The sequence below is a fragment of the Protomyctophum parallelum genome (assembly GCF_964188405.1).
Source record: "Protomyctophum parallelum genome assembly, chromosome: 18".
Classification (NCBI taxonomy): Eukaryota; Metazoa; Chordata; class Actinopteri; order Myctophiformes; family Myctophidae; genus Protomyctophum; species Protomyctophum parallelum.
Window position 1 is genome coordinate 32,300,034 of NC_139716.1, and position 13,801 is coordinate 32,313,834.

Below are 13,801 nucleotides of genomic sequence, written 5' to 3' on the forward strand. Positions count from 1 at the left end.
TTCTGAATTACAGCCTACAGTAGCCTACAAAATTTATGCAAAACACATCTAAACGAAGCAGTTACTATAATATACTACTTTTCTACATTTTCTATGTGGGGTATTGTTTAGTCACCTTTAGCGACATCTGCTGGCCATTTCAATACACCACAGCATTAATGAGACTACTTCGCCGTACGAGCCATAGTTTTGGGGGGCGGGTCGAAAATAGCAGATGTACAAGCTCACCACGCGTCACATCGTGACGCGTGGTGATCGCTATTTATATTTGCATAATTAATGACGCCACAGGAGCGGTTATTTTGGGGCGTCCGAAAAGTAAAGATTAGACCGCTGATTGGCCAGAACGTTTGACAGACATATCTACCGACCAATCACACTCCTTAGACTGCTACACAGCTTCCGTCTCCTACGGTCCGCTGTGTGACTGCTTGTTTCCTGTTCTTCGTCTCGAATCGTCTGCTCTCCGTGGTATCGCGCGGGCCTTTAGTAGTTAGTTGGTAAGTGATGTTATCCTAAACACAGTTCTCTGACTTTCTTTTACATGTATTTGTTTGAACATATTTACGGTCTGCGTTAACACATGCGTTGTCACGACACCGTGCTGATTTATTACTGATGGGTTAAGAAACGCACGATGTTAGCACAGTATGCTAACATGCTAATCATTCCACCGGTGCTACAGCAGCTTGTCCTGACGACGGTGACGAGGAAGTGCAACTGTCTGCAACACGCGATCTTGGAGTTTCGATTGTTTTCAATATTAGTTGTCTATGCTTTTCTATCAAAGCAATTATCATTTATATAATTTACATTTACGTTAGGTTGACCCTAGTCGGCCTGTGTTGTACTACTCACTCTATCCCAAATTAGTTTATTACTTTCTATTTCGTGATCATGACGTTGTAGCAAAATCACCATTGGCTGCCTTTGAATTGCATGTATTTATCTATATTCATTTTAATTTCCCTTTTACTTGCCTCAGGGAACACTGGAGTCACAATGGTGAAGATTTTCATTGGAAACCTCGCTCAGGAGGCTGAGAAGGATGAACTTGAGGCTCTTTTTGTAGCGTATGGCACAGTGACCGAATGTGCCAAATATAAGAACTATGCCTTTGTCCACATGGAAGACCGCAAATCAGCCACCAAAGCCATCCGGGAGCTTCACCTGTACAAACTGTATGGCAGGCCCATCAATGTAGAGCCGAGCAGGGGGAAGAACCAGGGCCCGGCCAAGCTCCACATAGCCAATGTGGAGAAGGGCTATGATGATGAGCTCCGTGCTTTGTTTGAAGAGTATGGCACAGTCACAGAATGTGCCATCGTTAAGAACTTTGCCTTCGTACACATGCTCAACTCGGATGAGGCCATGGATGCTATAAAGGGCTTGGATAACTCAGAGTTCCAAGGTAAGTGAAAACAAAGTTTGATTTATTAACAGTTTACAGAATTACAGTACATTTCAAGCACAAACTCAATTCAAAGACTGTTGACTGAGTGGACGACCCAATTAAGCATTACACTTTAATAGAGTGGGTCCACTATGTTCAATTCATCAAAACATTTAGAGACGTACAAATAGACACTTCTATATAGTCAAAGAACTGAAAAGGAATTCATGCAAAAAGGGAAAAGAAACATGTACAGTGAAGTATTCGTACTGATAATTTGCCAGCCTCTTAGCCTGTCTTCATTCCCATTTGTGCCCTTTCAGGTAAACGCATTCACGTTCAGTTGTCAAAGAGCCGACCCCGAGGGGGACCACCAGAGATGGAAGATTACGGACCTCCGATGCCAAGGGGAGGTTATTACCCTCCTCGCTACCCCAACGATAGGCCAGAACCACCGCCCTACAGAGGCCGCATGCCCGGTGGCTATGATGCCCCGCCCCCTCCACCTCCCCCCCAGAGGAGACCAGGTCCCTCTCCCTACGGAGAGCGTCCCTCTCCCTACGGAGAGCGCCCCTCTCCCTACGGCGAGAGGGACCCCTACGGCGCACCCATGGTTGATTACTATGAGAAGTACAGGGCTCGTCCCTACGGCGCCCCCGCCTATGACCGTCCAAGCCCCATCCCGCCCCCTCCTCCGCCCTCGGGTGCGGTAAGAGATCACCTCTCTGCGGCACCCCGTGACCCGTACGAGCGACGCCCGCTGCCCCCTCCTCCTCCGTCTTACTACGGCCGCGACAGAAGCCCCCTCCGACACGCCCCTCCTCCTCCTGCCCCCGCAGCCGGTAACGGCTACTCCTATGAGCGTTCCCGGCTGTCTCCAGTGCCCAGGCCTCAAATGTACGGACCGCCCCGTCCCTTTGGCGACAGGGTCCCTCCGCCACCGCCCCGCTATGCGAGCTACTAAGAACAACGGAAAAATACAAGGTGAGATGCAGTACCAGCAAGGGTGGTTTGTGGCCTTTTCGTCATTTACATTGATTATACATTCTGATGGGTCGACGATATTTAAAAATAAAACTGACGTTTATTTAAATCATAAGTTGAGGCATATTCTCGCTTTAAACCATCACCACAAGATCAGATGTTTAATTTTCGCACCTGCTCCAACTAAGAAATCAATTAAAAAATATATAATAATCAGCCACTGCTGTGCTGAGTCTTAAATATTGCTGCTTTAATTTTCGAAGATGAGACTTGCGCGAATCTTTTTTTTATTTTTTTTATAGTAAAATGAGTAAAACGCGCTCCCTGACATGTGTGGTTTGCTCTCTTTCCAGGTTTAGAATATGACAAGATCGTCGTCGTCTGATGATGCACGTGGCGCTATACCCCCCTAGTCTACGGCGGATTGCGTTGCGTTCGCCTGAGACTAACTGGAAGATACTGTATTGCGGACAGACCCGTACTTAAAAACAAAATTCCATGTCTTCGATTCACGTCTTCTTTTGAGCTGTTTTGCCTTTCTGTCCTTCTGCTTGTTTGACTGTTCAAGTCCTTAAACTGTATGTGCAGTGTAGGCTGCTGGTATAGGTGCTTAGTCCATATCAGTTTGACAGTACTGTTAATGGCCAAAAATGTATTTCTCTCAATCTTACGCTAAATGGGATAACATCTGAAAACTAAACGCATTTTGTAGCATACTCTCATAACAAGGGAATAGTTAATTTCGTTTCGTATGCATTTGTGTAACTTTTGTAAAAAAAAGAAAGAAAAAAAATAATTAGATGCAGGTGTGGGTCTGCTCATGAGACGTTCTCCATGAAAGGACTTGCTAATTTCCAGTTTAGCACGTCTTTTAATTTCATATCCTTTGTGTGATATCCTCCGTAATATCCTTTTTGGGTGGTAAAATAACCAATCGTTAAGATTTGCGCCGCATGTTAGCATGACAAATCAAATTTCCAGTGTTTTATTTTTACAGTTTGTGTTCTTTTTTCTTGCGACTATAGAAACCCTATAGCATCGTTTGTTTGATTTTATTTTCTTTACAGATTGCTTTTGATTTCAAAGCTTTTTAATAAACGAATATAACCAAAAACGACGCTCAAACTCTCAAATCATTCCTCGTTTTGTAGACTTTATTGTAAAATTTGCTGAGAGGCGATCTGAAGATGCTAAATTCCCAGTAATGTAAATGCGTTTCAAACTAATTCGCTATGTCTTTGACGTTATCTTCTACATCCTTGTAAATTCATCCTGTTGCTGTTTGAGTTTTGCGAAGGCCCATGACTTGCGACGCCTGATGTAACATTTGCATTCTCCATCTCGGCCCCTCAATCACACTAGATACAATTCCCACATTGCTTTTTTTTTGTTTATCTTAATTTCTGTCTAGTCTTTGATTACATCCCAACATGAATTTAGTATTGGTGTTCTTAGTATTTGTGCTTTTTGTAGGTTATTAGAACCATGATCTCTGCATAATGTGTTGTGGACACTATGCCGGAGACAGCCACATCATGGTAAGTGGCCGCCAGGTGACGTGCAGCTTCCTGTTAATGTAAGTAACTACTGTAATTGTAAGTACTACCTCATATTTGGACACTGAAGCATACCAATTGGTGCAATGAGCTTTATTATTATTATTATTTTTATTCTTTACTCTGGATACAGATTTTTACAGATTTATTTTCTCCACAGGCCTGAGCTAAAGCAGCTAGAAGGAGAGCGGACTATCATCGTTCGGTTCTTAATGTTGCAGGCTAATGCGATGACCCCCTCAGGCCTACGTTCGGCTCCCATGTTTGAAAGGTAATGTGTTTATGTGCCCATATATCCAGTACCTCATTTACAAATGTTGGCTCCAGGGGAGAAAAAAAACAACACAATATTAGGATATCCCTAAACCTAATCCCAGACTTTTATCTAGTCTCATATCACCGTAATTATATATTGAAGTGTCATACTTGCATCCTTGTTTAGGCAGTGTCATTCAGTACGGTGAGCTTCCATTTCCTCACTATTATTGATACAACTGTGGAAGCAGATAGATTATAGACCCCTGGAGGATTTTCTCCAATTGATTAAATTGGTTAGATTAACAAATTCACCCCCATTTATCTCCCTGTGTTCCTGAACATCCAGTATTAGGGCCGATTCATACTCCTATTTTAGAGCCGAATAAAAGTCGGTTCGGCGCTGTAGAGCCTACAATTTGAGGTTCGGGGGGGCGAGTACCGTCCTAAAGTCGGCTCTTCGGTGCTACTGAAAATTTCTGACGAGCCGAAATCATTTCGGCACTACAGCGCCGAAACAGCGGTAAAATAGGAGTATGAATCGGCCCTAAATCTGCCTTTTGTTCTTTCTGTAGGTAATAGAAGTGGTCTTTCCAACAGGCAGAGGAAACGGCCCATTGGACGATAACCAAAGAAGATCCGGCTCCTCTGATATTCCCACTTGGCTATATTCATGTGACAATGAAACACCAAAATAAAAAACTTAAGTTAAAGGTATATTCAGTGATTTCACTTAATTCAAATATCACTTATTTTTTTGTTTTGTTGTGATAATCCTCCCTACTATAGAGTGTGCTGGCCATATAAGGAGTTCCTCCCTGTCCCCAGTTAACCCCTGGGGGTCAAAAAAACCTAGGTTTCGTTTTTGACTCTATCCTGATTGGACGAAAGGCTGGGTCCCACAGCCAAAAACGAAACCTAAGGTTTTTTGAGTGAAATCACTGAATATACCTTTAAGTAAGTGACAGCACCTCAATTTAATTATCTTTAGCCAAAGAACTAAGATTCATCAAGTTATTTTTATGGTTATTACAGTACAGTACAATAAAATACCACAAGTCAAGTCCTACACAAATTACATTATAGCTACTTGTTCAACTCAGCTGACTGTAAATACTTGAATTTTACCCTGAACATAATTACCCAGTTATGAGATTATTTGGTGTTGAGACTGAAGCATAACTTAACTATATGAAATGAACTCTTGTGTAATGTTCAGGTAGTGTAATAATCATTTTGACATCACTGTCCAGTACAATCCTCAAATAAAACAATTGAAAATTGACATTCCAATGTTTGTCATACTGGCTTTATCATTTTAATTAGTTTTGCATAGTCATACTCTAATACTGCTAATGTGTATTACTGAAGTGAATAGACCCACTGTGGTATACACTGCTACATGTTATTGACTACATAATGTACTGTAATCATGTACTGGTAAATCAATGTACCGGTACACATAAATGGTGTTGGGAAAAGTCATAGGGTCTGATCCACCTAATCTTTCATCTTCCAGATGGCATTTGTATGTACTTTTTGTATTATCTTGGCTACTTGTAGCCATTGGTGATATTCCCCTCACCCTTGTGATCTAATTCTCTTCCCATTGTTTTTAGGAAGTTGTCTACTGTGTCTTTGGCCTACCTCAGCCCTTTCAGTTTCACCCCTTTTGTTGTGGAGCGGGAACCCCTTTTGGTGTTTAAGCATAATGTTATATTTTAGCTATTGAAAAATGGCAGTACGAGCTTGTAGGTCTGCTATTTTTCAAAGTACGTCTTTGGAGATATATATATATTCGTTCACAGTGAACGTTTTTAACTCAAATCTTTGCTTTTGGGGGTCCCTGGAACAACATATTTTCAGATGGGGGTCGACATTCAATTACCATATTTTGGGGTCCTTGACATTAAATATTGAACACCACTGATATAGAAACATAAGGTTTTGATTGGTTGTTTTAATGATTTAGAAGACTTTTTTTTTTTTTTTTCGACGTCGGCCTAAATGGGTCATCCAAACAGTTTCCTAGATTCTAGTGGGTGCAAGCACCCTTTTATTTATTTGACAGGGCTAGCCAAAGCTAAATTTCATCTGTAGTTCCTGAGCAGGCTCTTAAAAAATGAATGATAAACGAAAGAGTGTATAGTGTGCCAGCACACAACACCATGCGTTGATGCCATGTGTGCAAGCACCCAACACTATCCATACAAAAACACAATGCAATACAGTACAATACATACAGGAACAGATCAACTGCAAAGGGAAGTGAAAAATGACACTGGTGATTAATACTAAATGGGTGACTCAAGATTACAGATTTGAATTGTTTTTAGCCACCTTTTCAGGCTGAATTACACTATGCATTGTATGTGCTGTGTCCACATGAGAGAATTAGGAAGTGTAATTTATTTGCTTCCCCCAATCCCCCTTAACTTTTGCCTCTGGCATGTTTTTTTATTGGCATGCATTTTAATAGTTGAAATTTGGTTGCTTTTTGCACACCCTCAAGGCAGTAGTGGCTTCAGATTTCATTTGACACAAACTGGAAGTTTCTATTGAAACTTGTTGCCTAGACTGCACTAACTCGCTCTTGCTGCACCTGTCTCTCCTGAAAAACTGGCTTGTGTCTAGTCTAGAACATATGCATGCCATGTAGTGTCACTGCATATGCCCATTGTCCTGCTTCCTGGCATGCAAAAATACACAAGGATAACTTGACAAATGAAAATAGCACATGTTCAAAGACAAATTATGCATACAAATATCATCCAAGTACTTACCTCTGGTCCGACTCCATAGCCGTCTACTGAAGCAGTAGTCTGGTCCATTGGCTATGGACCAGAGCTACCAAGTACTGTGCTACTGCACAATTATCCCCTTCTAAACCTGTGTCTCCATGGAGAAACAGCTGGCTTCTCCCTCTCAATCTGGTGTGTGTACCAGAGTTACCAAAACCAGCTTTCTGTTTGCTGATGAAACCCAAACCCACGTTTATATATTTGAGCTGGTGGCACTGGCAGCACTTTGATCTGTTCTGCTGATTTGATTGTTGTCCTGTGGCTGATTATAGAGGAAGGGCCTGTGCGAGCACATGCATTTTATAGCATGAATTTTATAGCAAGATTAAGAAGACTACTCTGTGCTGTGCTTTGTTCGACTGTGTAACAAGGAAGTAGCCTACGGGCTGAATAACTTGAATTCCTGATAAAAGATAAGATGATCCAACCTTGTCTGGGCACATGAATTGAGTCTAAAGATCTTAAAGTTGGTGTAAATAACAGTACAAAAACACCTGGTGAACTTACTATATAATCAAAGCGATCGTATATCAGAAATGAGAAGATCCCATGCAAGTTAACATATAATAATTAGGTTGTTTAATAATCTATGGTATGTACACAGGCACATGGATATACCGGTATAGGCAACAATGATACAGTCAGGGTTAAACATTGTTTAACTATAGACTTGGACAACTTTTCATGTCTTCTGAGACATGCATTTTGTGGTACATACAGCACATGAGACATGAGCACAACCTAATAATATAATCATAACAGATAAACAAATGGAACAACTTTTAAAAACTATCTAAACCCTTGTGATCAAATGCAAATTGATAGATTAAAAGGCTCAGATTTGTCCAAGCATAGAATCTGTGTATGATAAGGTCTCGTCTGTCTCCAGTGGTCCTTGACTTCTGAGCTCTGACGGGAAGTCGTTGGTCAGACAGTTGCATGAACCTGTGTCCTCCATAACTGGAATCATACTAGGCACCTCTGTGCCCATCTCCCTGGATGGAGGCGTCATCAGCACTTCAAACTCCACTTCAAAGCTTGCACTCGCCTCGCCCGACACACGGACGACCAGCACCTCATAGTCCAAGAACCGAACCAGGGCTTTGTCTGGGAGATCCTTCCTCTCCAGGTAGCCCAACACAGACCCATCGACATACACCCGTCCCCTCTGACTCAGGTTCTGGAGGGAGAAGCGCATCTCGGAATCGTTCGGCTTGCGGTAAGCCTGGAAGGCCAGCTGTTTTCGGGACACCCGGTTATCATCCAGGGTGAAGGTGCACGCCTGCCCATCACGGCCAATCCTCAGCGGGTCTTCAGCCTGGCTCTTCTGTCTGCTATCCATCGGGAGGAGGCGGTAGAGTCCTCTGGAACTCTGCTGGGGGTGGTACAGTTTGATGTGCAGACAAGTCGGGAGATATTCTTCGGTGTCCATTGTCTGAGATGTCATAATTAATGTGACTGACTCTGTGAGCAAAAAAAGATAAATAAATAAAGTCATACGTCACGTGTGACACAATTAAGCACTAAAATATCAAACACAATAGCCTGTATAACATTTACTAGCCTACTATAGGCGTTTATTATATGCCCGTTTTTGCCTTAATAAATTACCTTAATAATAAAGTTGCTTTAGGTGACGCCGCCGATGTTTAATTCAGCAGTTAAACGGAAACGGAGCCAAATATCACCGAGCGGAGCCCAACCACCGAGCAAAGTATGAGAAAGTAACGGTGTGTTGTCCTTGCATGACCATCACTGTTTAATAAGGAAACTACGCTCTTTCGTAATCAGAGCTCACAAGACAGGAGTTGGGGAGGGGAAGGGGAGGGTACAACATTCTGGTAGCCTACTTCCAGATCTGCAAAGTGAAAGTCTAAATAAATATAACTCTATATGGCATGGCACAAAGTCGCGCTTATTTTGGAAAACAGCCGACTAGGGAGATATTTTATTAATATTTCTTATCAATTCAATTCAATTCAAAGGGCTTTATTGGCATGAGAAAACGCAAGCAAAAGGCACAATACAACAATACAATCAAAACAAAATGTATACATTTGAAAGTCTTAATCTTCAATAAATCCATTTCTATGTAGGCCTACTAAGATCATGCAGATGCATGATCCAGGAATACACTTATCATGTCGCACATTGACCCCTTCAATAGGCCTACCTCATTATAATGATCGTCATTGTTGGTAAGACATAAAATGATTAACTGTTTTATTTCTCTATAGACGTGAGTTCATCATCGTACCTGGAAGTTATGCGGGAACGCCCACTGAGTGGCAAAAAACTACTTTCTGGCCTTGACAGCCATTCATCCAAACAGAAAAGTCCTGTCTGATTGCATTAAACAATGTTAAACTCACCAACATTGCAGCTGAACGAAAAGCTTGAATTCCTCTTTCTATCTGCAAAGTTTTTGTTTCATGAAAATCCACCATAGAAACGTTATGAGCTACTTTCTGTCAAGAAATGCCCTGCATTTGATTATTTTCAAATAGTTTTTAGTGTCAGAGTTTGGAAGTGCTTGTTTTCAATAACACAACATTTTGCTGCCTCCTGCATTATGTGACTCATCAAGACATTCCGGTGAATGAATCCCACTTGAGATTTTGACTCCCCTTTTCTGTTGAATTTCTTGACCCTCAGGCCTCCCACTTGTCAGTAAATGACTACATGGACGGTCATGGTGCAGCCAGTGTTTCAGACAGACATTCATTCAGACATTGAAGTGAATTATAGTATGATATGATGATGATGATGATGATGATATAATATAATCTCTAGATTCTCTACTCTAGACCTGAACCGTGCTAGCCTGCACGGTGGCGGTGCACGGGTCTGTCTGTCTGGCGAGAGTGAAATTATTTGTATCCAAGCCATAGACTGTAAAGATCCAAGCTCGCGAATCGATGACGTCACATGGGCGGGCAGATATCAGACCCCCCCCACCCCCCACCCACAGTATAACCAAGGATTCAAAGAAGGGTACGAAACTCAACCAAACGCCATTTTTCACAGAGGACGAACGCAGCGGGCGCGTTAAAGGTACGTGGAGGTTTAAAAGGATACTAACACGGTTCAAGTTTATTTAAGAACAGATCACAGCTACCAGACACGTGTAGATTATGAATGAATCATCGACGGAATGTTACTATTTTGTGTTTAAAACGTGCAGAAGCGTTGTTTAACCGACACCGACAGCATGCTGCTGCTCTTGTTAGCATAGCTCGCTAAACCGGCTAACTTAAAATGAACGCGATGAGCTATAATGGTTTTATTTCCTGCAAATGTCTAACACACCCGAGCGCGGATTGAGCAAGATACTAATATAAGTATTTATGCTGATGGCTTATTAGATGAATTCTCTTCAATTTAGATACCGGTCATGTAGCCAGTTATCCATTTGGACACAAAGGCCTACTAGGCCCTTGTTTGCAATTCACTGTTGCAAACAGTCCCCACGCCATTGAACCGGCATTGGATGAAAATCAGACTAATTTTGTATTATTATATAATCTAATATGATGGAGGATTGCCACAATATTTTTTACATTTGATTGAATATTTAGCATTCTGCAGAAGTGGGAAGTACATTTCAATACAAGGTCTGCTAAGAGGATTTAAACCCAAGAAAATACTATGGCTTGGTTCAAGCCATTGTATTGTCACATGATCACAGGTTTACATTGTTGACTGATTATGCGCATGCTCTATTTTGTGGTTGATATAGTTCTATCGGGCGTACCTATGTTCCCCATGCAAAAAATGTTCTTTGTTTCCCACTTAGAATAAACCAAACCTAACCTAGTAATTTTAGTAAGACTAAAAGTGTTTTAGCAACGTAGTCTTTAGTACCAAATTCTGATTTAAACTCAGTCTTTGAACATTCCATTGAACTTTAGGCATGCCTATTCTACTTAAACTAGGCCTGCCTATGCTACTCAAACTATCTAGTCTTAGCCAACTAAAAATTAACACTGGCATAAAATAAAACATAATTGCACAGATTCTTCCACAAAGATGGCAAAAACAAACATTCTTTGTTCTGTACTTATACATACACTTGTATAGTACAAAACACTGAAGTCCTTAAACCAGAAACCAAAGTTAACCCTAAGGTAAGTGGGGAACAAAGAACCTGGGGAACATAGGGATGACGCCGTTCTATCAGCTTCACTAACCATAATGCTTTTTCTTGCCAGATCCATCACAATGGTCAAGATTTTCATTGGTAATCTCCCCCGGGAGGCAGATCAGGATGAGATCCAGGCCCTGTTTGCAGAGTATGGCACCGTCACGGAGTGTGCCATCATCAAGAACTTTGCCTTTGTCCACATGGAGGATCGTAAGGCGGCCACAAAGGCCATCAAACACCTGCACCTCTCTAGGCTGCACGGGACCCCGATCAACGTGGAGGCGAGCCACGGGAAGAACCAGGGCGCGGTCAAACTGCACGTGGCAAACATAGAGAAGGGCGCCGACGATGAGCTCCGTGCTTTGTTTGAAGAGTATGGCACTGTCTCAGAATGTGCCGTTGTCAAGAACTTCGCCTTCGTGCACATGGTGAACTCTGACGAGGCCATGGATGCGATAAAGGGTATCGATAACACAGAGTTTCAAGGTACTGGGCGTGTGTTAAAATGCTAGCTGTTTGTGTTGTTTCACAGATGCATGTTATCTAACATGACTAACTGCTGAACTTTTTCCCCCCTGTCTTTTCTTAGGGAAACATATTCATGTCCAGATATCAAAGAGCCGACCCAGATACGATGAGCGGGAAGACTATCCCCCCGGCCCGGAAGAGGGTGGATACTGGCCTCGTTACCAGACATATGAACCTCCTCCCTACATGAGGGGTCGCCACCCTCCCCCGGGTTACCCTGCACCCCCCCCGCCACCTCCCCCCCCTAGACGTGCCGTATACCCAGAGCGTCCTTATGAGAGGGAAGGCTATGGAATGGTAGATTACTATGAGAAATACAGGGCCCATCCTTACGGCCTCCCCTCAGGATATGATGACAGGCGTGCGGGCGCCATCCCGCCCCCTCCCCCACCCGCAGGCCGTTTAATGCCAGCGCCCCATGACCCGTACGACCGTCGTCCCCTCCCTCCGCCCCCAGCCGCGCCGTACTACCCCCGAGACCGTAGCCCGCTCAGGAGGCCTCCGCCGGCGCCGATGGCCCCGCCCAGTAACGGGCACGGCTATTCCTATGAGCGCTCCCGTCTCTCCCCCGTCTCCAGGGTCCCGGCGTATGGAGTACCCCGTCCCAGGGATCCCTATGCAGAGCGGTTACCCCCACCGCCACCTGCCCGCTATGCTTATTAAGAGCGCCCCTGCCGTGCGAATCAAGGTGAGAATAGGTTCGATCAATGTTAAATGTCAACCTTGAAAAAGTGCCCCTGCACACTGCCGTGCAAAGGTAGAAAAAGGCTGCACCTTATCAGGTCTGGTTAGGAAAAGCAAGATGAAGAAGGATTGACCATACAGGTCCATGTGACAGATCCTACTCTTGTTGGTGGGCCTCTGCTTGCGCTGGCGTGGATCGCATCGAAAAGCTGTCAGTCTTCACTGGGTTCACACTAGATGCAGTGTAAACAAATTAAACAGACTGCACGACAATTGCTTAATAGTGTGCACGACTTCCGAATGGCCCAATCAGTTATAATGGGTGCCAAGTTGCCAAACTCATCATGCTTCTATGTCTATTGTGAACCCAGTGTTAACTTCGAATTTCCCATCCGACCTTAACTGGCCACTCAGTAGACCTCTTTCTGTACTGACTCATAAAGCAAACTACACGTAGAGAAGTAAAATTCTAGCTAGTGAAGATGGAACAACGTGCCTTTGGTCTACATCGCTGCAGACACTTGACTTGTGTGATTTGCTCTTTTTTCAGGTTTTAACTATGACAGGATCGTCGTTCGCCTGCGTCGCCTTCGCCTGCGTCGGCGTCACCTGATGCACGTGACTATGACCTCCCCCTCGTCTGTGGCTGAGCGCGTTTTGTTCCCTGCCACGCTCACAGGAACTCTAATGCCGACGTCTATCATTTTATTTTTTAAATTAAGTTTTGGGACTTGTCTTACACTCGTTTTTTTTACCCCATTGTTATACTTTGTCTTTGTGCTGTAGCTATTTTAACTCTAAAATCGAAATCTGAGCAAGGCGGTTTTTTTACCTTCTAATTAGTGTTCTGATGTGTGACATGAACTTAGTCCTTACAGTTTTAAGCGATGTGAAGAACACGTCATTTTTATGACGTTTAAATTGATCATGTCAAACCATTTCATGTTTGGTACAAAATCTAATTTGCACGTTGTTTCCATAATAACCTCGCTGATTATTGATACATAAACCTGCTTTAGGCAGCATTGTAAAAAAAAAAAGAAAAAAAAAAAAGACTTACTAGATCAACTTATGTAGGAAAATAATTGTTTGATTACAAGGCGTTTCAATTGTACCTTTTCCTTGTCAGACCTATGTTTTAAATAAATACCCGAGCTGTACAGTGATGTTAATGTTACTGATAGATGTGCTCCAAAACCATGCTCATCGATGACCGTAAAACGTTGACTTCCTCTTCCAGTCGTATACTCAGCCGAGTCTCTCGCCTCTACGGTAAATAAACCCTTGTAACTGTTCGACTTGAAGTAAAGAATAATTGGCTTGCCATAAACGCTGCGTCGATTCCTTAAGTATCACTTTCCTGACCTCTCAAACACCCCACGTGTGTCACTTATCTACCTCCATTTGTAACGTGTCCGTTTCTCTACCATCTTAAATATTGCACTGGGTTATAACG

The 13,801-nt window shown here is 42.9% G+C and overlaps 2 protein-coding genes across 2 annotated transcripts; one reads left to right on the forward strand and one right to left on the reverse strand.

Moving 5' to 3' along the window:
* The first annotated feature begins 430 nt into the window (after positions 1–430).
* On the forward strand, positions 431–13,505 carry LOC310876090 (uncharacterized protein). The gene is made up of 10 exons (XM_083789536.1): positions 431–500; positions 986–1,411; positions 1,717–2,349; positions 3,902–3,953; positions 4,094–4,204; positions 7,965–8,373; positions 9,645–9,684; positions 9,797–9,983; positions 11,201–11,619; positions 11,723–13,505. The coding sequence occupies exons 2-10, from the start codon at positions 1,003–1,005 to the stop codon at positions 12,322–12,324; spliced, it is 2,862 nt and encodes a 953-aa protein (XP_083645662.1). The 5' UTR covers positions 431–500; positions 986–1,002; the 3' UTR covers positions 12,325–13,505.
* Positions 7,724–8,461, reverse strand: tifa (TRAF interacting protein with forkhead associated domain). Its single transcript, XM_083788603.1, has one exon. It carries the CDS (start codon positions 8,434–8,436, stop codon positions 7,825–7,827), a length of 612 nt encoding a protein of 203 aa, XP_083644729.1. The 5' UTR covers positions 8,437–8,461; the 3' UTR covers positions 7,724–7,824.
* Positions 13,506–13,801: the final 296 nt, after the last annotated feature.

Coding starts and splice junctions, on each gene's coding strand:
- tifa (XM_083788603.1), bottom strand. CDS start 8,436: ATGACATCTCAGACAATGGACACCGAAGAATATCTCCCGACTTGTCTG.
- LOC310876090 (XM_083789536.1), top strand. CDS start 1,003: ATGGTGAAGATTTTCATTGGAAACCTCGCTCAGGAGGCTGAGAAGGAT. Junction 3,954..4,093: donor ACGTGCAGCTTCCTGTTAAT/GTAAGTAACTAC, acceptor TTTTCTCCACAG/GCCTGAGCTAAAGCAGCTAG. Junction 9,984..11,200: donor AACCAAGGATTCAAAGAAGG/GTACGAAACTCA, acceptor TTTTCTTGCCAG/ATCCATCACAATGGTCAAGA.